The sequence below is a fragment of the Triturus cristatus genome, chromosome 11 (assembly GCF_964204655.1).
Source record: "Triturus cristatus chromosome 11, aTriCri1.1, whole genome shotgun sequence".
Classification (NCBI taxonomy): domain Eukaryota; kingdom Metazoa; phylum Chordata; class Amphibia; order Caudata; family Salamandridae; genus Triturus; species Triturus cristatus.
Genome location: NC_140594.1, coordinates 112,754,051 through 112,781,854, shown reverse-complemented (window position 1 = coordinate 112,781,854; position 27,804 = coordinate 112,754,051). Strand labels below are relative to the sequence as shown.

The following is a 27,804-nucleotide window of genomic DNA, read 5'->3' as shown; positions in this document are numbered from 1 at the left end:
AGAGCCTTGTCCCTTGTTACCGTTCTGTTGTCTGCCACTGCAGGTCGTGCGGCCCCCCTTGGAGAAACGTGTCTGGAAGACCCTTTTTATGTTGGACTGGGCCTTATCCAATGAAGTAAAAGTGGCTACAAATTTGCCCAACTCTTTTACGAAGGGGTCCCCGAACAGGCCCCCCTGAGCCAATGCGCCCGCCTCCGATGAGGCCAAGTCGCCCAGTTTCGGGTCCAGCTTAATTAGAAGGGAACGCCGGCGTTCCGTCGCTAGGGTGCAGTTGGTATTACCCATAAAGACTATCGCCCTCTGCGCCCAGTTCCACAGGACGTCAGGGGATATGGTGGAGCCTGTCACTTTAGTTTCCTCCGCCATATCTAGAATTTTCTTTATCGGACCTATGGCGTGCAGGAGTTTATCCTGACAGGAGCGCCAGGAACGATCGATTCCCTTGCAGGGATCCTTCATATATTTGGCCAGGAAGGTAGCCATCTTCGAATCTAGTTCCGGGGTAAGGGCTACCTTCCCCTCCAATGTGGGGCGCGGACACTCAGCCCTGAGGCACCCCGTGCCTCCTTCTCGAGTGGCTTGCGGAGACGGCCCGCCACAAACTTGGCCACCTTATCCCCAGGTGCCCAGGCTGCGGAAAGCGGATGCATGATCTCATCCGGATCCAGCATACCTGTGGCATCCTGCGGCATCGTCCGAATCCATCGGGGAACCTCCGTCGTTAGATGGGGAACCAGGTGCTGTAGAACCTTGGGGCTCTGGCTTCGGAAGCGGCGCAGGGGAAGGTAGGACAGTTTTAGCCAAGAAAGCGTTCCTCAGGCGCTCAGAGGCGTCTGTCCACCCCCTACGCCACTTCCGAAACACCCTCGTCACATACCTTCTCAGGAGGTTGGGGACCTCCTACTGCCAGCGGGGTCGGCGTGGGGTTAGGTGCTCCTAGCTGGGCCTGCGCCAAATTGGCGCACTCTGCCACAATGCGGTTGGAAAGGCGCTCCTCCATGGGGCCTACCACCTCATAGACATATCTGTAGATGGAACTATCCACAGCCTCAAAGATGTCATCATCCAAAGGGAGGTACTGGGCAGACTCCTCCTCTTCATAATAAGTGCCCTGCTCCATCTTGCCACTGCTAAAGTGAACCTAATCTAAAAGAGGGAGTGGAACCCTGACAGGCACCTAGGCAGGCTGAGCCTGTACCGTATTCGGGCAGACCTGTGGACTGCAAAGCTCTTGGGCGCGGGGCAAAACCGCTAGGGACTGCACCTGGCCCGAGCGCGCTGGCCTTCAGAGACTGACGAGGCCGATCCGCCAACCGGTGCGCTCAAAAACGAACACTGAAGCTGAACGTGTGCAATTCTGCCCTCAGGCGATTCCGCTGTCGAACTGCCAATAACGACCCCAGCGGGCGTTCAAGAGTCTTTCAGGGTGGAAATACAGACCCCAGAGGGCATAAGTGGTGTGGCGGCAGGGAGACAGGCTCCGGCACTATGGAAGGACTATGTTACCTCATCCCCCTATGGACTGATGGGTTTGTAGTCTATTGACGGTCTTTGTTGGTTTTCTTCTTACGTTTTTCCTATGCTGTTGGGACAAAAAACGTTTTTAGTGCTTTTCTGGCTGCTGTGTTTTGGTTCTATAAAATAAGGCATGGAAAGAAAAGCATAATCTGAGCCTCCGGTCCTGACATAGAATCCCAGCAGGAAGACCCTCTTCGGCTGTGTCGCATCCACAGCATCTGTGGTGCATCCTTCATCCCTTGGACCAGCACCACTCCATAGGAATCCATTGGAACGCAGATACAGTGCCTGGAACTGCTGAAGAACTGCTTCTTCTGTGAAGGTAACCACCCTTGAGGACCTTGCTGGTCTCCTGGACTAGCCCCCAGACAGAGTTGGTCACCCTAAGTACTTTTAACCGACAGCAGTGACACTCACCTAAGTTTTCCTTGAAAAAGTTTTTTAAGTGTCCCATTCCTTTACTTTGCCAAGGCTTGTTCAGTGTTGAGTGAAATTGCTTTGTTTAATTATTGCTTGTAAAATCTATGTTTCCAGAACCTTCCAGTGAATGTTTTTCATTCTAGTGTCTAAATTCTTGTAAAATTACAGTCTATTTTTTATAAATTGGTGTCTGATTTCTTGAGTGTCATGTCGACTTCAGTTGTTTTGGTGCTGTTTAAATGCTTAACACTTGTTCCTCTGTGTAAGTCTTGATGCTCAGTGCCACAGCTACCCAGAATTGAGCTGAGGGTTTGACAGACGAAACCCTAGTGTTCTAAAGGTGTTAGTAAGTGTAGTACATGGTGAGGTTGCACAAAGAAACCTTGATAGAAAAATGTTCAAGGAATGTGTGGCTGTAGATGCCCATGCTGTGCATACTCCTGCCATCTAGTGTTGGGCCCGGATGTGTGCAAGTTGTTTTTCTTCGAAGAATACTTCTCGAGTCCCGAGTTAGTGACTCCACCTTTTGCTGGTAAGGCGCATGGTCATCGACTCCATTGTTAGATTGTTTTCTTTCCATTGTCTGATTTGGATGTGTGTTCCTGTGCTCTGGATCTATGCCGTCACAGTGTTCTTTTTGGCCTTCATGGTTCCTCGCCCTCCTTCAGTATTGTCTTCGATCGCGTTCCCCTTTTTTTATATCTAGTCAAACATCTGCAGTTTCTTCTGGGGCAGACCTCCGGTCGACTTCAGCTCCCATGGAGCCTCGCCCTTTGCGGCATTTTTTTCCCTTCTACTTGCTCCTCTGTCACCATGCCCTGACTGTGATCGAACAGGTGCCCTTTCCATACTCCCCTCAGTGTTGTGCAAAATACCCCTGGACTGACCTCTACCATGTCTTAATCTTTGCCTCTCACCCGAGCACGACGAGGCCTCCTGCAACACCTGCCAATTCTTCAAGACCACCCATCCCCGTGAACTCGAAATGTCTGTCACACTGGAGTGGCAAAGACACCCCAGACCTCTTCAGCACCCAGGATCTCTAGAGGGACCATTATCTTTAGCCCTCAGACGCTGATGAGGAGGCTTTCTCGCCCGACACCCACTCTGGCCTCAAGTTCGAAGACCTTCATCCTGCTCAACAGGTGTGAGTACAGTTCCCACTACTCTTCCCCCTTGACACTGCTCCTGCAATGAGCTTCCACTCCGTGAGGGGCGTTCACCCGCTCTGGACTCACAGATGCAGGCTTCTGGGCTGCCACAGCCTTCGGGCCATGGTCAGCACCAACTATCCACTTCAGATCTACGTACAGCTTCAGCTCAGCACTGAAGAAGATCCTGAAGCCATACCATTTGGCGGCGCTTGCTCCTGGCTCGGCGCTGATCCGACCTTTGGATCCAAAACCATTGCGTCAAAACCAAAATCATTGCTCAAGCATTTGATGCTGACAGAAAAATTGTCCATTGGGCCCGTTGACCGGACCTCTAAAAACTGCAGGACGAACTTTATGCTCACCAGAAGCATCTTGTCATCCAGACCCAGACAGGCTGAATTCTCACACAGCCTTCAGCATCAGGCACTCAGCCGTCAAAGAGGCAACTAAGCTGCGAGGAAACCCTGTAGCCTACGCTACCACCCAAACAGTAGAAGAAGCAAGACAGGCCCACCAGTCCTCTTCCTTGAGTTTCTTCTACCTGCTTCCTCCACCACTGTACTCTCTCCTCCACCATCTACATCCCTACCTGCTTCTCTACTTGACCCACTTTTCTATATACCTCAGGGGTCACCGCATTCCGACCTGGGAGAACATGGCGGTGGGAACCATATGGCATGCCCCCACAAGAAGATCCATGTGATTATTATGATGTGGATGCCCCTGAGGGTATGGATTCTGACGTATACCCTGCACTCCAGACAACGCTACCACAAGGTCCTAGGTAGGGCTGCATCTTAGCTATTGCCTGTGTAATTATGCGACACCGGAAGGACAAATTATGCAGCAGGTTTGAGTAAATTATGCGGCAAGAAAAGGCAAATTATGCAGCATAATTCGGCACATTTTGTGATAGTATTACTTCATTTGGTTTTGTAATTTTTACACCTGTTAACTCTGGCCATTGGTTGCAACTTGCTAGTACCAGTTTAGCACCCAAATATTGCAATAAGCAACAGAACGGTGACTAGTTAACCTTTGCAAAGGGCCTTCCAATGAGCAGCAACACGCGTTGCTGCATTTTTTATTACTTTAATGACAATTTATTCTTCAGTAAAGTTTTCAGATTGTGCAGCAGATGATGGATTGGGTGGAGAGTACTGCAGATGGATAATTATACGAAAAATGCCACAGATCCAGATCATACTATAGGGTGGACAAGCACAAAGAACCCACTAAAAAGAACTTCCTCTTCTAAACCCTTCCCTCTGCCCACCGTTATAAGCAGTACCTGCCGATTTTAAAAGGAATGCTGAAACACGCGCCTGAAATTTTCAAGGAGCTGGTTAAGACTTGAGTAATCACCCCCCCCGAGTCGATAAGAAATGCTCAAGGTTTCACTATGAATAACCCCTTTACATTAGAGGCCAACTCCCTCCCGATTCCCTGATAGTGCATACTGTCCGCAAACGGGCCAATGCACCAGGTACCAGCAACGTCCCTCCACCGGATAAAGAAAGGAAGCACATAGAGGCTGCCGGCAAGCACTTTGCAGCGCCGTCCGCCAATCATTGGTGTATCACCAACTCCATTGGCCTGCTTTCCAGGTTCAACCGGGCCACCTGGGTCGAGATGGAGTAGCTCCTCCAACATCTCCCAGCACCATAAGAGGGCATCAGCTGGTCTCGGAGGGTAAGCTCATCTCAAACAGCACTAATCGATGCTCCTTAGATGCTGCTGACATGGCTGTTTGGGACATCAACTCCAGCGTGCTCCTCGGTAGACACGCCTGGCTCCATGTCTCTGGCTTCACGTCGGACGTTCAACAACATCTCCGCAACCTACCCTTTGATGGGGAACATCTTTTTGAGCCCCAGGTTGATGAGAAGATAAAGAAAGACACGGGGACGGTGTAGGCCATGGGCGCTTTACAAACAACCCCCCTTGCTGGTCCTTTCGCCGCTTAGCTTATCGTGGAGGCTCCAAAACCACTTCTCCTGAAACCTCCACATCCTTTCAGCTTCCGCCATCACAGCAAACCTCCACAAGAGCCTACTGCAGAGGGACCTACTGTGGTAACTGCTCCAAAGGTAGAGACAAAGGTGACTCGCCCAAATGAGCAGTCCCAACCGGTCAATGACTTGCTACTCCACACAACCCCCCCCCCCCCCCCCCCCCCCCAAAGTGGCTAAGGAGACTGTTTCACAAAACCTGCAGAGTTCAGGGGTGTATTCCCTCTCCTTCCTCATTCCCAAGAAAGATGGGTTCCTCAACCCCTCAACGACTACATCCTGTCAGAACATTTTCGCGTGGTCACTCTACAAGGATGTCATTCTGCTGCTACAGCAAGGCGATTTCATGGCTGCACTTGACTTCAAAGGTGCCTACGTTCACAACCCGATTCATCCAGGGCATCGGCACTAACTCTGGTTTGTGGTAAATGGCCAGCACGATCCGTTCAAAATGATGTTGTTCGGGGTCACACCTGCAACTCAAGTGTTTACAAAATTCCTTGCAATAGTGGCTGCGCACCCGCGAGGACAAGGCATCCATGTATTCACATATCTGGATGATGGGCTGACAAAGAGCGCAATGCAACAGCAGTGTCGCCTACATACACAAGCTACTACAAACCTGCTGCACGAACTGGGCTTTACCATCAACGCTGTTTAGTCCCCTCTCCAACTTCTTCATATCCAACCCCATTTAGGGGCCATCCTCAATGCGTAGGTCGGCAAAGCCGGTCCCAGTCAGGAAAGAATCTAGTCCTTCCATACGTTGCTCCCTCTTTTTTCAGTCAGATCAACAGATCACAGTCTGAAAAGTCATGCACCTCCTCGGCATGAAGGCCTCCTGCATTTACAAAACAGGACTGTCCAATATCAGTGGGATCCCATTCACATGGTCCTCCATCTTAACTATCTGGAACTGTTTGCTATCCATCTAGCACTTATGGCCTTACTTCCCAGCATAGTGGGCAAGGTGGTCCTCTCCCCGACAGACAACATGACAGCCTTGTATTTCATACAGAAGAAGGGAGGCACTCACTCTCCCCAGCTTTCTCAGCTAGCCCAATCCATCTAGTGGTGGGCTGTCCTCCACAGGATCCACTTGCTTGTGGAGTTCCTTCTGGGAACGACTTTGCCTACCTCCTCAGCAGGATGTAGCAACAAGTCCATGAGGGGGAACTCCACCCAAGCGTCCTCCCCAGTACTTCAGGCGATGGGGGGTTTCCACACATGGTCCTCTTTGTCACTGCTTTCAGTGGTTCGCCACTAGAAGCTCCTCAACAGGTCAGACCTTCTCACATAGAATCATGGAGAATCCAGACACCCCAACCCCAGGAGTCGGAATCTGGCAATATGGCTCCTGAAGTCTCAGTTTGGTTACCTCAATCTATTCTAATCATGGAAATATGTAGAGTGCATGGCTACCCATTATGGCTTCCCAGCACTAAGATAGCTTGCAAAAAACATTTTTGTCTGTCCAGTTAATTAAAAAGGATGATATTTTTGCCATTTTCTAAATTATGATTCTGTTTTCCTTATTTGAAGAGGGAGGGAGTTCCAGACTTTTGAGGCTAAAAATGCAAAGGATCAACCTCCACTCCTAACTCTCTTTATTCTAGCAATTTTAAGAAGTTGCTGGTTGGTGGGGCACAGCGTTCTTATGGGGTCATCGGCAGTTAGTAATCTTTTGGTCAGCTTAGAACCCTCAATGTACATAACTCTGTGCGCAATGCATAGAGCCTTGAAGCGAATCCTCTTGACTATTGGGAGCCAGTGCCGTTTTACCAAAGTGTTGTATACTGACTGATGTTTGGGTATTTTCAGTAGTATGCATGCTGCAGCATTCTGAATGATTTGAAGTCTTTTTGTAACAGCCTTGGGTCTACCCAGAAATAGGGAGTTCCCATTATCAAGTTGTGAAAGGACTAAATCTTGCACTACCACTCTACGAGATGTCAAGTGAAAAAGCTTTCCAAAAGATCTTAGTAGGCCGTTTCTGTTAATCTTTTCACTGATGTTATCATTGTGAGCTTGTTGTCTAGCCAGAAGCCTACATTCTTGACCTCCAATTTAGGCATAGGTTGCTCCCTCGTGAGATTTGGCCAATTGAGCTCCATCCTCTTGGCTGGGTTGTTGCCTACCACCATGATCTCTGTTTTCTGCCCATTTACTTTAAAACTTCTAGATGCCAGCCAGTCAAAAAAACATTTTTAAGACAGTTATTGATTGGGTTGGAAGAGTGTTTAGTTTGGTGGGAGAGGGAGAAAATAATCTGAGTGTTGTTAGTCTAAGATATTGCAGACATGTCATGGGTTTTTATAATCTCTGCCAGTGGATGGACATACATGTTGAACAAGGTGGGGCTTAAAGAGGACCGCTGTGGTACCTCACAACCCCGAGAGTAACTTTCAGAACATGTATGCAGACTTGAAAGCTTCTATTCTTGAAGGAGGTGAGCCATTTTAGGGCTCTACCTCCTATACCCGCCTCTTCCAGCCATTTTACTAGTATTGGGTGGGAGAAGGTTGCAAAAGCCACACTCCTATCCAATAGTATCAGGGCCGTGACGCACCTTCAACCCAAATGGCTCTAAGTTCTTCTGTGGCGACCAGCAGTGCTGTTTTCATTGAGCCGCCTGATATAAAGCCAGTTTGCAATGAATGTAACATGTCATAAGTTTCTAGATATAACGAGAGGTTTCTATTGACAAATTTTTCTAGAATATTAGTTGGACCTGGGAGGAGAGAAATCAGGCGATAGTTTTCACACTTCAGGGGGTCTGCCGTGGGGGCTTTTTAGCATCGGCTTCACAATGGCATGTTTCCATGCTGATGAAATTGATTTGGATTTAAGAGAAAAGTTGAACATATCTATTAGCAGAGTTATCATTGCCACCTTTGAGCATACTGTCTGGAGGGGCAGGGTCTAATAGACAGCTTGATTTTAAGGATTTAAGAATCTCAAAGTTATCTTCTTGTGTGATTTCTGGTAATGTACTTAATTGACCCGTACTTTGTTGGAGGGCCTTAGCTATCTCTCTCACCCCACTAAGGTTGAGTACTATATTCCTCCCCCCCCCCCCCCAAAAGTCGGCTAGTATGTTACATCTTGAGTCTGTGGGAAGAAAGCCAGCAGTGCTTTTTACAGGGTTCTTTAAAATGCTCACAAGATTGAATAATTCTAGATGAGTTTGTGGCAAAAAATTCAACTTTTGCTTCCTGGATGGCGTAATGATATTTTTTACAGCCTTCTCATAGATGTCTTTACTAATTTCGTCAAACCTTTTCTCTAGAGCTTTCAAGATTTTTTAAATTCTTTTTTCAGTAGTACAATCTCTGGTGAGAACCAAGGGGCCCTTTCTCCCGGGTGTTTGATTTTTTGTTGTCTAAGAGGAGCCAAGGCATTAGAAGCACTCACCATATAAGTTTCAAATTTACTGTATCTGCTGGCCAAATCTCCCACTATTTCAGGGGTGCAAAAGATGAGCACATTTTCCCACTACCCGGTATCAATTTTTAACCAATTCCGTTTAAGTTTGGACTGGTGAGGTGCCAGGCTTGTAGTACTTGGGAAGCATATCAGAAAGGGAGTTATTTTATGTTCAGATGATAGGATCTCCCTTGGGTCACTTAATGATAATTCAGTCATGCTGAAAAAAAATGGTCAAGTAAATGGCCATGCTTGTGAGTAGTAGAAGTTCTTTGTGGTTTCACAGTTGAACTTTTTAGGTGCATATTTAGGTCTCCTAGGACGGTGAAATTAGCGGATATTAACTGTATTCTGCCACAATGTCAGGAAGAATCTGTATGAACTGGGTAACATTATCCAGTGGGTGATATAGGAGTAGAGACGAAAAGGTCAAGTGCAAACAGCAGGCTTTCACATGCAGGCAGAGCTATGGAGTTTGAATTTATTTGTATATCCCTGAGGTAAAATCATTGCGATATCTGGCGAGGAGTCTTCGTGAAGCCATGTTTCCTTGAGGAACATAACAAACTGTTGGTTATCTTCAAGGAAAGAGAATAATTCAAGATAATGTTTGGACAGTGATCTATAGTTAAGTAGGTAGAACGGACCCTGCTGACTCTTTTCCCCTTCTCACTCTAGACTAGTATAGTCAGCATTGTAATTGATTATAATCTTATTGCATTTCACACATGTAGTATCCCTCTTGCAAATATTAATGTAGTTCTTACATGCCTCATATTTCGCAATCTTTCTCCTGAATGCATTAATATACCCAAGGAGGCATACAGACCAACTACTCGTGCCTGTTATGCTGCCAAATGGAAAAGGTTTGTCTGCTGTTGCCTCTAAAACCACATTGACACCTTAGCATCTCACATCCAAAACATTGTTACCTACTGCACATACAAACCTGTGGACTAGCCTTCACCTCCCTTCGGCTTTACTTGGCTGCTGTGGCCACGTATCTCTGTAACAGGCTACACGTTTCCCTCTTTAGGATCCCAGTCATGACAGCTTTTTTGGGGGGACTCCAGGGTCATTTCCTCTTCAGATGTCCCCAGCCCCAGTGTCGAATCTCAACATTGTCCTTAGGAGACTCATGGATCCTCTGTTTGAGCCCTTCCGGAATGCTCCCTTCAATTCTTCTCTTGGAAGGTGGCGTTTCTTGTGGCTTTCACCTCACTCAGACCTTTTAGTGAGCTCCAAGCTCTAACTTTGAAAGAACCCTTCTTTCAGATAGGGTTGTCCTTCACAGTACCCTACATTTCTTCCTAAAGTGCTTTCTCCTTTCCACCTTAACCAATCTATTTAATTCCCAGTTTTCTTTCCTCCCCCCTAACTCAGTTGCAGAACAGGTCTTTCATACCCTAGATATTAAACAGGCCTTAATGTATTATGTGGACAGGATGGAATTCATTCAAAATATTTAACATCCTTTTGTTGCTTTTTAAGTCTCGGCTTGAAGCAGTCTCGATCCGAGATTTAATGATTTGGAGAAGAGGGGCTTGAACCTGCCCCTCTTCTCCCCTGTTCTCCATTGGCTGGCCTCTTGAATGCTGGCCAGCCATTGGAGAAGAGGTCCGTCACTCCGAACAGGGCCCGTCCTTTTCGGATTCGGGGGCGTGTTTTTTTCAAGAAGTCTAATTATCTCCTCCAGCCAATGGCAAGAGGAGAGTAAAGGAAAACACGCCCCCGAATTCGAAACCGCCACTGCGTTTCTCCAAGGCATTTCTGCTTCGCCTCGGAGAAAGGCAGTGGTGTGCTTGTTCCCTCTTGTCTTGGTTTCCTCCTCAAACCCCCCAGAAGTTGGCCGCCTCGTTGTTTTAGTGCTTTCTTGTCCAGCAAAATGTGACCTTAACGGCGTAATATCGGTATATGACATCGAGGGGACTTCTTTGGAGGAAAAAAGTTACATGCGATTAACGAAAGTGCTGCTTTGTCGAAAGAATGCCTCTCGACACCTCTGCAAAACACTCACCCTTTGGCGTGGCTGAGGTGGACACTCAGAAGGGAAGCAGAAAGATGACGACTAGAAGAAACAGGTCGAATAAGAGAAAGATCCACATGTCGAACCAGAACGAATGCTGAGAGAGCTCACGCAAACAGGAGCGAGCCTCATCCCTCCGCGACTCTCGCTGTCTTTTATCAGCTTCGCCGGCATCCATCCCCAAAACCTGAAGATATTAATCCTCTGCACTCTACAGACGCCAGAAATTCAAGGGCCACTTCCGTACAAGACGTGACACCTACCACACGTAGTACAGAGAGGGAAAGAGGACAATGCGTTCAAGTGGAAATTTGCAGGGCGTGGTTTCGATAGTTTTAATCGGCATTTTAAATAGGAATAATCATACATACGTGTATAGGCTAACGTTCATAAATAGTGATAGCAACCTCGCACTTTTAAGAAATAGGTGAAAATAGATATGTTTACACCGACATGTGCTTCTTTTTTCCCAGAACATTTAAATTATGTATAATTGTAGAAAGCAATACAGTTTGACACATTCTGTTATATATTTTGCCTGTTTTTCGAAATTCTGAAGAATTCATTACTACGTCATTTTGGGGTGAATAGCTTTATGTTAATCGAACGTTCTATTTGTTGGGTTTAATGTGTCCACTTTCATTTTAGAATGGCGTCCGGGCGAGTTAAGCGTCGGCCTAGAGTGTAAATAGGGGATAGTCTTTCCTCTCTTTTCATTCTTAGTTGGTTCAACAGTCCGTCACTGTTTACGTGCAGCAACCCACGTACTACACGGGAGTGGGACTGATAACGCCCAATGATAAGAGAGTGCATGTCATCGAATCAAATGTAACAATAACACATACGTTTTAATGCACGGAGACATGGCTTTTGCCACGCCACACCAGAGTTAGTCAGTGAACTGGTTCTGTTGTGCCTGAGTTTAAAATGGCCTCGTCCGCGTGCGCAATAAAAACATGGTTACCCTGCGCGAATGGACGCGGTCGCCATGGTTACCATGGTGTGTGCATATGGTGACCACTTCACTGCGTTTGGGAGTACACGAGATTGTGTGACTATGCCATGCCTTTGGAATGAAGTGATGTTGCAGCGAGAGCTCTTTTCAAGACGGATGTGATTCAGTCTCCTCTGAAATAACCATGCAGGAGCAGGGCCAGTACAAACAACAACCATGGTGAGTTCCCCGACGAATGCCCGCAGAGACCGGTGCACGAATTTTCTGGAGGGTGTACTTTTAAAAAGTCTATAATCATTATGACTACATAGCTTCATCACCTCCTGAACAAAGACTTTTAAATGCTTAATTTTTAGTGATAAATGCAAAGATCTAGAAACAACGGTGCCACTTCTGCTTTGGCTCCCAAGATCAATGTGTATGTGTCTAGATGTATGTGTGTGTGTGTGGTTCTGTATGTGTGAGTGGTTCTGTGTGTGTGAGTGGTTCTGTGTGTGTGTATGTGGCTCTGTGTGTGTGTGGCTTTGTGTGTGTGGCTTTGTGTGTGTGGCTTTGTGTGTGTGGCTTTGTGTGTGTGGCTTTGTGTTTGTGGCTTTGTGTGTGTGGCTCTGTGTGTGTGGCTCTGTAAGTGTGGGTGGCTCTGTGTGTGTGGGAGGCTCTATGTGTGTGTGTGTATATGTGTGTGCCTCTGTGTGTGTGGCTCTGTGTGGGTGGCTTTTTTTGTAGGTGGCTCTATGCGTGGGTGGCTCTGTCTGTGTGTGGGTAACAGTGTGTGCGTAGGTGGCTCTGTGTGGGTGGCTCTATTTGTGTGTGGGTTGCTCTATGTGAATAGCTCTGTGTAGGTGGCTCTGTGTGTGTGGGTGGCTTTGTGTGTGTGGCTCTGTGTGGGTGCAAATGCAATAGGTCTCGCATTTGAGAGAGATTAAGCTATTGACATTGTAAATAACAATGCCGTTTCTTTAAATGTTTTAAAAACATAAACAAAAAAAATGTCATGAGCAATGCCAATAGCTCTAACTTTAACAATGCCGAGACCATTGCATTGTAAATGCTTGTTCTAAACTGCATAAGGGGAAAGCTTCATCAAAGTTAGATGGATAGTTTAATGTATCCAAACCAGTGCGTAATTTGAGCTGGTGGTTTCCAGTGTTCCGCACAGAAACTTAATCATCAACCCCAGCACCTATGACAGTCAGTTACATGGTGGCGCTGTTTCTCTTATTTCAAGATGAACACAACAGTTATTTATTAATTCAATATACACTAAAATTAGTAATACCTAAACCATTCCTATACCTTTGGGGGCCTGGAACAGTCTGAGTTATCACACTTGTACGAGTGTGATGGTTAGTAGTGGTGTTTATATTGTTATTGACACTGCTAGCAGAAACCATGAGTGATGCGAGCTCAAGTAGCCTCCTGACGAAGACCCTGGCAATTATTAATTTTATTTTTTTACACATTAAGCACTGATCCAAACCTGTTATGCAAAATCTTAAAGGGTTTTGATTGTTCCTCCAAGAGCCCACTCTACTAGAAAGAAAGGAGCCTCTACGGCTTTTCTGGGAAACATCCCCATAGCTGACATTTGTAAAGCCGCTGCTTGATCTACCCCACTCACCTTCACTAAACACTATTGTGTGGACGTACTAGCACATCAACAAACCCAGGTTGGTCCAGCTGTATTCCGTACCTTTTTCAGTCTTCAGCAACAACCACAGGCTAGCCACCGCTTATGGAAGGACTGCTTTACAGTCTATGCACAGTATGTGTATCTATAGCCACACATGCTTCAAAGAGAAAATGTCATGTAGTGCTGTAGATTCACATGCTCCCACCCTCCTTCCCCGAAGCCTTTGGCAGTGATTACTCCCTCTTCTTTAATTGCATGGTCATTTCTCTTTCCTGTATTGCTTTGCTCCAGCTCCGTCACCTGCTGTGCGGAAAACAATCTAACAATGGAGCTGAAGACCATTACCAGCAAGAGCTGGAGTCGCACTAACTTGTCACTCAAGAAGAATTATTTGGATGAAAACAAATTGCACACATCCGGGCCCAACACTAGATGGCAGGAGTATGCGCTGCATGTGAATCTACAGCACTACATGACACAAACCGGTGCTTACAGGACGAGTAACATTTTCTTTTTATGCCATACGTCATTCATGTTTTTTTCCTGCTTTCTGCACACTGTTGCTTTTCAGCGGAGCAGCTGTTTTTAGAGATGGAGCATGTCCTCCCTCACCGCCCACAGCGGATTTACCTGAGCCCCACATTTGGAGGGAGCTACTTGTCTTCCAGGCAGCCAGCGATCACTGACAGCTGCTACAAGGTGAAGAGCCATGTGTACAGCCTTGAAGGGCAGGACTGCCAGTACAGACAAATGTTTGGCACTGACGTGCGAAATCTGGTAAGCTAAGCCTAGGGAAGTAAAATAACTAAGGAGAGTGGCAGGGTTGCAATGCCTGGTGTGTTAACTGAAGATATTGGTGCTAAGTTAGAAATGAGATTGGAAGCTGTGGGACAAAAGTGCAAGCACAGGCTGAGTTTTCTATCACTTGATCATACGTGTGGTGTTCCAGGAAGGCAGTTTGTTTGCATCTTCTGTGTGGGAACTCTAACTAGTGCACTGTCCACGGAAGGGGAAAGCATTCATATGAGCTTGAATTCTCAAAAACAGAAACACTCTAACACTGCAGGTAACTTCTAGAGATGCACGTTTAACCCCAATGCCGCCAGGTTTCCGTGGTATTGTGATTCGGGTTCCCAGTACATTTGGCAGCAAGGCGAATACCTGTGACCAGTAGTGTGTTATGACCGGGCATCCCCAATTTAAATGGTAGAAATCCCCTTCGCGTTCTGGGCATATGAATGAGATGGTTGCAGACAATCTGTTTGCCCTCCACAGCTGCTGGAATGTGAGATAAGTATGATGGAGTTATTTGATTTGAACAAGCTGCATGTGTGCAGAGATTGTTAGAGTATGAGGCACACCTCCCTCCAGTCGTCCTACTCCAGGGCACCCAGTCAACCTTCTCACCTCATTCTCAGGCTCAACATAAGGTTAGGGGAGTGGGTCACAAGTGATCTATAAATTTGGGATGTGCTTCCCCTCCACAGGGGACCATAGGCAGATGCACCTTCAGCGGGTTATACTCTGGAACCCCAGCCAGAGCCTCCCAGTGCCCTAACAGGACATGTCGTAGACGCAAGTATTGGTAGAAATGAGGTCTATGTAGATTGAATTCAATCCGGAGGGTGGGGTCTCAAGTGTTACTTGGCGGTCCCACCCAGTCCTCTGCAGCACCGCTCTCCATGACTGTACCACCACCCTGGTCATCTCGAGAGGCGTCCCAGGGATGGATGTGCCATATAGAAGGCTGTTATCTTGTCCAGGCCGATCATTGCTATCTCTCCCTTGAATGCAGGGTCTTCCCATCCTCCATGCAGCCAACCATTTACCACCAAAGTTTGTGCTGCCCAATAATAGACACGTATATCTGCCACCTTATGTAGACCAGACATATTTAAACCAAAGGGGATGATGGACGGAGTGTTGAACACTTTGCCACTGGATTTAAGCTAGCCTGGCTGATGACGGCTTATTAGCCAGAAACCGGTCCCAGGATGCTTGTTTCCGGTCCAGGGAAGACATGGCTTGGCAGTTCGGGCTGGACTGTTCCCATGAGGCACAGGGTCAGACTGATTTGTATATGGCCATGTCTGATCTGGGGTGGCGGAGTGAGCTAAAGAATGATGGATTAAACCCAGATCAGTTGACTGGGGGTGAGTGCTTGCAATGTTCAACACTCTGTCCATCATTCTCTTTGGACAAGACATATTTACCAAAGGCAATTCTGGGAGGTTTATTTGCCCCCAAGATCCTAATTACTTTGGCTGCCAGTGTGTGGAACCAGCTTTGTGGGATGAGAAGGGGAAAGTTCTGGAGCACATGCGCGGGACAATCATCATCTTAATAGTGGCACTCTGCCCAACAGGTTGAGGAGCAAATTAGTCCATCTGTCGATGTCTCCCTGGGCTCTACATAGGAGCGGCCGGAGGGTCAGGTTCCAGGTTAATTTGGTGTACCAGGTTTTGAAAACTTGAGTGGTGTATTGGGAGGCCTGGCATGCGAGGTCTTGTCTCCTTGGTTTCCCCTCAGAGGTAGCAGGAGGGACTTGGCTGAGTTCACACACAGGTCAGACGCTGACCCGAAATACTGCAGAATATTGATTAAACGGGGGCCTGCGGCAGTGGGCTGGGCCAAGAACATCAAGACATCATCCGCGTATAGGCAATCCTGTCTTCTGTCGCCAATCCCCAATCAAACCCCCAAACCTGAGCCTCATTGCACACCCATACTGCCAGCGTCTTTATGGCCAAATTGAAGAGAAATGGGGACATTCCTGCCTGGTCCTTTGATGAATCTGGAACCTGGAGGATAGTGCTCCAGTCACCCATTTTTAGACCTGTGGCGCTGCATACAAAATACAGACATATCTAAATTTTGGTCCAAATCCCATTTTGAAAAGCCCTCCTCTAAGAATGCCCATCTAGCGAATCAAAGGCTTTTTCGAAGTCAATGAGCATGAGTGCCACCGAAGTGGTCCAAAAGCCAGATGAATCCCTCTTATGCAGTATTGCCGACTCAGATTTGTGATAGAGCTGCATTGGTCTGGATGGACTAGGCAAGTCAGTACGCGGAGGAGATGCTTGGCCACAGCTTTGGTAAAGAATTTTACATCTGTGTATATGAGGAAAATCGGGTGGTAAGAGGCACACCAGTCCAGATGCCGGCCGGACTTCAGCCGCACCACAATGGTTGCCAGGTACATCCCTGAAGGGAAACAACCCTTATCTATTGCTTCGTGTACATTTCCATGATAGGCCGTAGGATCATTGAACAGAGTTTATGGTAGTATTGTCCTGGAAAACCATCTGGCCCAGCGTCCTACCAAAGCAGAGGTTAGTGAGAGTCTCACCCACTTCCTCCAGGGTGAGAGGTTGGTTGAGATCCTCTTGTTTGGAAGCGGTCAGGCGAGGCATTGGTAGGTCAGGGATCAACGGGGATTCTCCCTCTGGTGTGTCGAACGGCTGCATAAATAGATCCGTAATAGTCAACAAAGGCCAAGGCTATGTCAGAGGCTGTTTTTACCACCATTCCAGGTCCTTCTGTGATGCGTAGAACTACTTTGGATTCTGTATCTATGGTGGTTAACCAATAGAGAAGTTTGCTTGATTTGTCTCACCATTCGTATATCCGCCAGATGAATGCCACCCAACGTAGATGGGCCTAATCAAGGCAGAGCTGGCGCAGTGAGGCTGTGTCTAGCTCCAGGCAACATATAACCCCCTCTGTCTCATGACCCAGGTCACTGCGTTTTAGTTTTAAAATGGTCATCTCAAGGGATCACTGACATAATATTGATGACCAAAATATCCCCATACACAAATATCGCCACAAAAATATCGATTGCAAAAATATCAACATCCTATCTTTATAATGAAAATGACTAAAATATTGAAAAAATAATATAGATGTAAAAAAATATCGATGTACAAAATATCGTTTTTTAATGTATATAAAAAATAAAGATGCATTAAATAATAAAATTAACTTGGAAAAAAATATTTAGATGTAGTGTACATTTTAACAAATCTAATAAGTCATTTAAGGTTTTTAAACATAGCCATATAAAAAGTAATTTATAAAGTATATTTACTTGAAAATAATTAATAAACTAATGATTTTAAAATGTTATGAATATATAAAAAATTTGTGTATATATATATATATATATATATATATATATATATATATTCACTGAAAAAACCATAGGTTTCACACACGTTATAGTTAGGAATTAGCATTTTAAAAACCTTGCAAATTCACTGAAAAAAACATAGGTTTCACAAATGTTCTAGTTAGGTGGATATTTCACTTGTAAAAAACCAATGAAATTCCCCCGTTATAGTTACTTCAGATAACTATAACTCGCGCGACCGCCACTCTATCACAAGGATGATGTCATCAGTGATGTCAAGAGTGATGCCACTGACCATGTCATGAGTGATGTAATATGTGACGTCATGAGCAGAGGATTGCGGGCGCGCGAGTTATAGTTATCTGAAGTAACTATAACGGGGGAATTTCATTGGTTTTTTACGAGTGAAATATCTACCTAACTAGAACATGTGTGAAACCTATGGTTTTTAAGCACGTTAGGGTGCTCGCACGGTGCGCGCACGGTACGCGCTTATAGATATTTATATGCTTTTAAATGCTATTTTTTCAGGAACTACTGAACAGATTGACACCAGACCTGCAAAAGCCACTTCCCTGACCTGAGGACTACCTCTCTGCCAAATTGCAAGTAATTCTGTTCAGCCGTTCGGGCTGTACCGTCGACTAAAGGTCCTATGGGAAAATACATGGGGAAAACGCGTTTTGGGACCCCCCCTTTTTTCTCGGCCCCCACTTGACGAATCGCCCCAAGAGTTTCAGGGTAGGAGCTGAGCGGAGCGCCCCATTAGTCTTGAAAATTTCGCGAGGATTCGTCAACCGGCGCTAAAGTTATTCAAAATAGAATTTTCAGATTTCCTATGGAAACACGGTCCTAACTATAACTATCCTAAATATTTAATAATTTTTAAACTTACATTTTGCACTCAATTGAGTGCAACAGTAGGGAAAGTGTTGGATAGCGGAGTGGTAAAAATTACAATTCCCACTCCAGTGAGTGCAACAGTAGGGAAAGTGTTGGATAGCGTAGGGGTAAAAATTACTATTCCCTGTCCAGTGAGTGCAACAGTAGTGCAAGTGTTGGATAGCGGAGGGGTACAAATTACTATTCCCACTCCAGTGAGTGCAACCGTAGGGAAAGTGTTGGATAGCGGGGAGGTGAAAATTACTATTCCCACTCCAGTGAGTGCAACAGTAGGGAAAGTGTTGGATAGCAGCGGGGTAACAATTACTATTCCCACCCCAGTGAATGCAATATTAGGGAAAATGTTCGACAGCGGAGGGTACAAATGTACTGTTCCCACTCCAGTGAGTGCAACAGTAGGGAAAATGTTGGACAGCGAAGATGTAAAAATTACTATTCACACTCCAGTGAGTGCAACAGTAGGGAAAGTGTTGGATAGCGAAGATGTAAAAATTACTATTGCCAATCCAGTGAGTGCAACAGTAGGGAAAATGTTGGATAGCGAAGATGTAAAAATTACTACTACCACTGGAGTGAGTGCAACAGTAGGGAAAGTGTTGGATAACGGAGAGGTAAAAATTACTATTCGCACTCCAGTGAATGCAATAGTAGGGAAAATGTTGTTGGATAGCGGATGGTAAAAATTTTCTGTTCTCAATCCAGTGACTGCAACAGTAGGGAAAATGTTGGATAGCGGAGGGGTACAAATTACTATTCCCACTCTAGTAAGTGCAACAGTAGGGAAAGTGTTGGATAGCAGAGGAGTAAAAATTAATATTCCCACTGAAGTCAATGCAAAATTAAAAACAAACAAAATATCAACTACAATACAAAAAATGTTAAAAACCAAAAAATCAAATAACTATATTTAATAGAAATAATTATAATCAAAAACATTAATTGTTTCATAAAATTAACAATTTTTATTTCCTACCCTATAACACCACACAATTCACAACACAAATCTAAATTTCTAAAAAGTGTTTCTCCGTAATTAACATAATTATTGATGAAATAAATATTAATTAAAAAAACATATTAAGACAATTAAAAATACATTTTCTCACCAAACATTACCCCTATAAAACTAAAATCCACACACAAAATAAAAGTAAGCAATTACCATAAATATTTATCAATTAATAAATGAATAATAATGAGCAACTAATTATTAATTAATAAAACCTAAAATACTTTCCACCCTCTACCCCAATAAATACCACAACACACACCTAAAAAGCATTACACAATTTCCATAACTAATTTGACATTATTAAATTATTATCAATTAACAATTTATTAATGGAAAATAATTTACTTCCCATCTTTTACCTCTATAAACCCCACAACTCCTATCTGAAATTAATTACCCAATTGCCATATTTAATTTTTAATTAATTACCATTATTTAACAATTATTTATTAATTTGAAATAAATTACTCCCCACCCAATACCATATAAACGCCACCACCCATTCCTAGTAAATGACACAATTTACATAATTACCAATTAATTAATCACTATTAATTAACAAACCATTGATAAATAATTATTAATAAATTAATTCCCACAATTAACGCTATAAATTAAATAAATATTAATATATAAAAATTATAATTGAATGTATTAAAATTAAATTACTTCCCAATCTATTCCCCTATAATCCCACAACCCGCTCCTAAAAAAATTAAACAATTAACATAATTAGCAATTGATTAATAAAAATGAACAGCCAATTAATACATAAATAATAATAAATTAATTCCCACAGTTGACACTATAAAATCTAAATTTAATAAATAATAATAAGTAATAAAATTGAATTAATTTATTATAATTAAATTACTTCCCACCCTATTTCCCTATAAACTCACAACCAGCTACGGAGCGCAAAATTTAATTGACATAAAATTAATCACTACTAAAAATGTAACACATATATTCAAAAACTAAAGCACTACTTATACAAAAAATAGATCACATACTTTCTAAATACATACTAAAATACATTACACTAATTTAAACGTTGATATTTTAAACAATATTTTTGCAACCGATATTACTAACTTCGTTTTTTTTGCTTTTCAAAATCGATATTTCTGACCTTAAAGTCGATATTCTTGACAACTATATTCTTGCTGTCGATATTTGTGTATGTCCATATTTAAAACTCGATATTCTGTCTGTGCACCCATCTCAAGGTCTGTGATCTGTGTGTTGTTTTCTCGCTCCCTGTCCCTACGATAAGAACAGGCAATCCCTCTCATGACTGCTTTACAAGCTGCCCATAGCATCAAAGGCAATCCCACTGTCCCCTGGTTGGTCTGTAAGAATGGAAAACACAAGAGTTGATGGAGGTATGCCTGCAATATGTCTAACCACAGGTAATCTCACAGGGTAGCATCCCGACCTATCATTCTTGTTCCTGACCATACCATTTCAGATTGGACCCAGCCATATGCAAATCAGCGTTTACCCTCCTCCTCATGGGAACAGTCAAGCCCGGACTGCCAGGCCAGGTTCTCACCGAACCAGAACACAAGCTCCCTACCCTAGGACCAGTTTCATCCTGATCAGGGCTCATCAGCCAGGTATCGCCTGGTTCCAGTGGCACAGTGAGCACGGACCCATGTCTAGGCGTACCCTTGCCACTTAAGCCGGTACCTGAATGCCTGCAACTCACAGCACAGGAATGGGGGAAATGGACTTTGGTTAAGAACCAGGCGATAAAATGCCATAGTGGCCTCTCGCCGGGCTCTCGGTAGCCAAAGTCAAGCGTGGCAGGCACGTGGAGTTCGTTATATGTAAGAAATCCGGGTCTGGGAGCAACAAAAGGTCGATACAAGAGAGCGACCTGTGAGCTACTGATGCAGGAGTGTAGCCATAACATGTGTATTTGTAAAGCGCACGTTCACCCAGAGGTCTCTTGGCGCTGAATAACAGATGTTCATTGTTACCCAACTCAATGGTACTCATTTTATCGACCTCAGATGGATGAAAGGATGAGTGGATCCACCGGGATTTGAACCTGAGACCATGAGGTCGAACACAAGCTCCTGCAATGGACGCATTAGTCCACTGAGCCACCAGACCCTTGAGGGCCACCCCCTCCATGCGTCACACAGTTCCAGGCCATTCACCCAGTCGGCCAACTCTTTCCATGTCTACTGCATTGCCCCTATGGGTCTGGATGAGTCAGTTGGGTCTGAGATGTTATTGAAGTCCCCTTCAATAATCATCGCAATATGGGACAATTTTAGTATGAGTTCATCTGATAGAGACTTCTACCCTCAGATTCCTTACCTTATAATTATCGTCAAGCATAACACTGGATCTGGAAATTCTTGAGCAGTACTCCAGTGTGCTGGTAGGTGGTGTCTTTCGGCTCAGCGCTGGAAGGGACAAGAGCCATACCTATATAGGCTTCACACCAGTGTGCTGACATCAGTTCTTCTCTTTCCGCGCCAGTCAGCACAGATCAGGAGAAAGCTAACCCCAATCAATTTTAGACTGACTTTTTTCAATGTTTTATTTAGGTATCTTTGAGATTTTTTTTCTCCTAGTGTGCTAAGGATTTCCCATTAAAAATCATTTGGTTTCAAAACTCTTATGGTGCCTGTCAGAGGTACATGTCTGTGACAGACCCACACTTGGTCTGGTGCTTGGAGCTGGACCACGACTCCAATGCCTTTTGAGGATTGCCACACCATGAATTCGAAGGCACTGCAGGAACGTTCTCTGAAGCTCCTCGCCATCAGGCCACCATGCGACTTTTTCAATCCCAGTCACACGGAAGGGCCTGGGACCACTCACAGAGCCACTCTCGCCAATCGTCATCCAAGTCAGTCGGGCAAGTCCCACAAGCGTTAAGAAGTCAAAGTGCTCTTGAATTTCACTGTCCTCAGACGAGGATCGAGAACGAGAAGCGAGAACGATGACACCACTCAAAGCCTTGCTCCTTCACGGAGCCTGTACCTGGGTCACCGCCACACCACTGCCCAAGTCAAAGTTTTATGAGGCCATGCACCTCATATTTGGGGACTACCAATGGCATAGTCTTTTTGAGTAGGATCGCACCCCCCTAGGTCATCAGGAGTACCCCGTATGGTATACCCTGTCATACCCATCCCTGGTAGGAATGCGCACTTGGTGCCCCGGTAGATGAATCACCTGTAGCGCCAAAATTGCTAATGAATGGCGATGCACCAACTGCATGACCGCACCTCCTTTGATGTGGTCGAGTAGGCCATTTACGTTACAAGTCATTAGCATAGATTCACACAAATTGGTTGGGATAATAGCTACTGCTGTAGGGCATGGAGGACCACCCGTGTCCTGTTGGTGCTGGCTAGCCTCCGGTAGAGCTTCATTCCCAAAACCACAGTCAAGGCGCAATAATTTCATTGTGGGAATGCAAAATACCTGGTCGGTGCCAAACCTGAAAGAAAGAAACAAAACAGCAAAACAAACCAAACAAAACCTCCCCTCCCTTTGTATACTTCACTCCTCTCCATACTTCCGCCCCTGAAGAAGCATCTGCCGCCCTAAATCACAACCCTCCCCAAAGAAACTAGGCAGTAAATATGACCCCTCTTCACCTCCACTGCATGCTCCCCCTGCATTGAAAGAACTACATATAGGATACTATAGTGCTGGCGTGCTACAATTTATACAATCAGGGTGAATTGCCCCCCTGCTGTACCCGCCTCTCAGTTCAGTGTCATTTAATGTTGAGGATTCCCAAGGAGCCTCCAGTCCCATGTTATTGCTCAAGGTCTCGCAGGGCCACTCGTCTTGGACCAAGAGGCTTCCCCTTCCTTTTGACCCCGCAATTTCTTTGAAGAGGGACTGGGACACTGTTGAACCTGGTTCATTGTAAGTGGTTGCGGCCCTGTAAGCCAGTACCAAGCCACCTCATGTGTTTTTAGAAAGTGTGATTACACCAGTATTGGAACTTTCATAGATTCACATGCTTGAATCATTCCCCGTTGTCGAGATGGGAGTCCCTGGTATTATAAAAAATAATAGTCTCCATAGACATTAACACATAAGGCTTAGGCCTAATAATTGTTGTTGTACATGGCGTGTGTAATCCAGAAAATTCATGATGCTTCCAGATTGCAACAGTTACAGTTGCAATAGTTGCCTCTTTGCCCATGCCCTGCATAGGATGGCATCTGTCTCGGTAATTCAGTACTTTGGAAATCACATGGCAGGTTGGGGAGCCCGATGGGAGCTTCTGTGTCTGTGATCTTTATGCACCTTTGATGATGAAACTCCAAGACCGATTGTCGGCATCCATCCATGACCTAATCCACTGTTCCAGAAATATTTCAAGTATAATGCCCATCGCCCCTTCGGAAAACCCAATGAAGTGAAGGTTGTTTCTGCAGGCTCTGTTCTCTGTGTCCTCTGCCCAGACTTTGAGTGTCTTGGATGCCGTAGCCAGTCGGGAGACTGCCGTTTTGAGAACTCACACTGTTTCCACTTGCTCAGAGATCCTCCCCTCCACAACCGACACTCTTATCAGCTGTGTTCCTGAGGTCCTGCTTCAATAAGGCCATGTCTACACGTTCTCTGCCTATCTTGGATTCTAGCGCTGATTTGTAGTCTTGTGTACGACACATTGGCCCAGAAGCATCCTTCGGAAGAACTGCGAGCTCATTCCACCAGGGCTAAAGCTACTACCACTGCCTTGGTACGCAAAGTTCCTGTCCTAGACATCTGTCAGGCAGCTTCGTGAGCATCACTCTATACATTCAGGAAGCACTACTGTCTAGACAACCATGTTCACTGAGAGGGGCATTTCACCCTCTCGGTACAACAGGACTTTTTAGTTTGAGTCCATTCCAGTGGTACAGCTGGAAAAGTTTCCGAATCCAGTCTGATGCCTAGGGAGTATTCAAATGTGAGGAGTCTGCCTTACCTAAAGTCTCTACCAAACTTACTTAAAGTCTCTACTAGAAAGAGCATTACCTGAGAACTTGTACAGTGAGAACTTGTACAGTGAGAACTTGTACAGTGGAAACTTGTATGCATTTTCATTTTGATAGCGTTGGTATGAGAACCTTTGTCTACCCAAAGTTAGGTCAGAATTTCACTTGAATCAATCCATTTATTTTCCGTTATCCTTCTGCTCTGGCATAGAGGTCTTTACATCCTCTAGATGTTAGGAAAGTTCTTATAATCTGTTTAAACAGGATAAATGCATCAAGAAAATCCAATTGTTTGTCAATTATCAAACTCTGCATACAGAGTTGGCCACATCAAAGCAATCTTTATTCAAAGATGGATAATGGGCAATATCCTGTGTTACTAGCTGAGAAAAAGAGTTTGAGAGGCAAACCAAAGGCCCATTTAACTAGAAGAAATGTTCAGTTATCTGACAAATGTAGTGCTTCTACATGAAAATCAATTCATACTTTCAGTTGCCAGTATTGTTTATACTCCAGTGCTAAGGCAGACACTCTTGCAGGACATGCTACCCTGAAAAACCACTACGGTTGATTATAGTTTACTCCTGGTGCCTAGAGTTAACTTGCCTGTGTGTTTGTCACGTGGAATATCCCCTTAAGTGCTCCCGTCGGCCAACGGCCGTCGCGTGCACTAGCTCCGTAGTGCTGCGCACGTCCGTTGGCCGACGCGCCCCGCCCACTGATTAAAACCGCGGCGGAATTCGAATCGCGGATAGGAGACCACGATGGAGTATAAGCTTGTTACTATATTGCAACGTTTATGACTATCAGTGAAGATCCTACAATGCAAAATAAATCCTGTTTCTGCATTGTAGGAATCTTCTTTGAAGTCATAAACATCCCTGCAATCTCCGCTGTCGCTGTTTCTCACATGACACTACTCCGTGTAATGCTATCTTAGCCCATGAAAAATAACTGTGTGTGAGGCAACTTCCCGTACAAGGCATGATGAAATCCTCTGACTTTCTTAAAGGTACAATGTGTCTTTTGTATTTAAAAGCTTACAGACTTTATCAATTTACAAATTGGTTTCGGATAGGTCTTTCCCTAGGCAGCAATGCTATGGTTTATACAAGAATGTAGTTTTAAGGATTATGTATTGATTCAGAAAGTTTAGCTTTTGGGCGGCTATTTGTGGGATTTCTGCTAAAACTATGGTTTCCCATTAAGAACAAGCATTGGCATAGCCAATAGGTCTAGCTTTTGGGACCTTATAAGTATTTAGTTATGCAGCACAATATCCTTGGTGCAACAACATCAACTGTTGCATGGCTAAACACTTATAAGGTCCCAAAGGCGAGTCCTATTGGCTATGCCAATGCTTGTTTAATTTGCACCCTCGCTGGACTCCCATGAGATTCTCGCTGAACCAACCATCCAGATATACAATTATTTTTTAAACTTCAGTTCTCAAAAACTACTGAATAGATTTATACCTAGTTACAAAAAGGGTTCACAAAGGACTCCACATGATTTCACCATGGCTCCTTCACCAAAGCACAGTTCTTCATGGTCTGTGCCATCAAAGACAAATAGTGTGAAGTACTACCAAGTCATCTCCTCCTACAGCCACTCCACCTCCGGACCATATCAAAGATGTTTATGAATAGTGGGGTTTGAAAAAAATGCTGGCAGCTCAATTATTAATCTTTGTTTCAACGCAAACGCTTAACACACACACATCATAACATATTCTAAAAATACAGGCATCATTAAAACCTACCATCTTTAAAACAAGGATCTGGATATGACTAGATTAGAAACTATTGCCCAAGAAACCTACACTCACCCTGTTGATCCTAACAACCTTTGGCCCAGCCCGCTCCTCCCTTTTCTGGCTAAAGTGTTAGAGAAACTCTTGCCTAGCCAACTTCAGGAATATGCAGAGGAAAATAGTCTGGTACATCCCCTACAGGTGGGATTTCGAAGAGTTTGTAGCATTGATAGGACTCTCTCTCTCTTAGGCAATCTACGGAGTAGAATATGAAATATGACGAGGTAAATCGGGGGTTTTAGGACATATTTGCAGCTTTTGACCCACTAACAATGATATACTTCTGATCCATCTTGAATCTATTGGCTGTGACCATCTGACATTCAGTGGTTCCTCTTTTTGCCTGTGAATTTTAACAGCATTCATCAACGAATATGAACAATTGTTTTTAAAACTCAATTCATCCAAAATGGAATTTATGATCATAAGAAATATTGATGCCAACACATTTCTCTTTGCCTGGCCTCCTATTATGGAGGCATCCCCTGAACCTGCTGACCAGATTAAAAATCTGGCTGCACTGCTAGACTTGCAGGACATAATGGATCCTCAGGCCACCAGCACAGCCAGTACTCTTCTGGCAATTGAAGATGTTGAAGAAAGTTTTACATTTTCTGAATTCCTCCCATTAAAGACCTATATTCACAGCCCTAATCTTATCCCATCTTGACTACAGGACAGCTATTACTGGAGGGGCCTCTACAAATAATTTCAGATGCCTACAAAGAGCAGAGAACTGTGCCGCACGCATGATTGCCAACATTTCTCAACAGTATTAAGAAAACATCACTAGGTGCTGGTGTAGCTGCATATACATTTCAAAGGCCAGCCCATTATGCACCACATTACACATGGCAACGTTCTGCAGTTCTGGAAAAATACGTTCTCTCTTCCACCACAGCATCTAAAATCTAAAGGCACATTTATCATCACCATTCAGGGAACATATAAGACGACCGCTGGTGAGAAAGCTTTTTCATACTCGGCTGCCAAACTGTGAAATAATCTACCTAAGTTTCTCAGATAATCTGATAACGCTCCACTTCCCAACATAATGGCCTTTCTACATCTTTTTCCTTTCACACTTCTGGCTTTTATCTCTTTTGTTATTTTTCCAGCACCATGAAGCTTATGCATATGTGCATTAAATAAATAAATAATGCAAATACAAATTTAAAACTGTCTTTACATTAACTGTTGCTAAGCAATGGTTCTTAAAATGCATGTTTGTCTGTAGGGAATTCATCCAGGCAAGCAAACGAGGTTCAAGTCCAAATTGGTAACACCTATTCTGGTATGCAGAAGATTCAATAAAATGTCTTCTCATTTCTAAATCTTGTGATTTTCTTGTGGCTTTCTGTGCTTAGTTGTTGACTTGAAAATCTTACATTCCTCCGTCAGCAAGAGCACATGGGCAAGATCACCAGCTGTAGCTTCACTGTGAATATATCATATGTGAAGCTGAATACTCACCATGCTACAGAAACACTTTGTTGATCATGACTAACTTTCTACATCTGCTTCTGGTCTTGAGCAAAACTCCTTCTTGCCAGGCATTGCCCTCTCTCTAAATTATCCTGAAAAAAGTGGTGGGATTTTCAGAGTTGCTGAAAACGTCACCACATTGACCCACATTCAGATTGAATCTGGCTCCATAGGTAATGGCCCATAGTGTGACAATCAGAGGAGTGTGGGTCAAAACAAATTAACTATTTTTTTCTCTCCAAGTTAAGGATTCTTTACCATGAAAATCACATCACTAACACACAATGGGAAAGGCTGCTGAGTGACTAAAAATATCTTGGCAAGAGATCTTCACCTGGAACCATCATTGCA

At 44.5% G+C, this 27,804-nt stretch overlaps 1 protein-coding gene across 8 annotated transcripts in view; it reads left to right on the top strand.

Moving 5' to 3' along the window:
• The window catches only part of SMPD4 (sphingomyelin phosphodiesterase 4), a 431,863-nt gene that overhangs the window by 284,928 nt on the left and 119,131 nt on the right, over window positions 1-27,804 (top strand). For all 8 annotated transcript variants that reach the window (XM_085636345.1, XM_085636344.1, XM_085636343.1 and 5 more), the window contains one exon: window positions 13,716-13,921. In XM_085636345.1, the coding sequence (XP_085492471.1) occupies window positions 13,716-13,921 (206 nt within the window). The remainder of the gene's footprint in view (window positions 1-13,715; window positions 13,922-27,804) is intronic.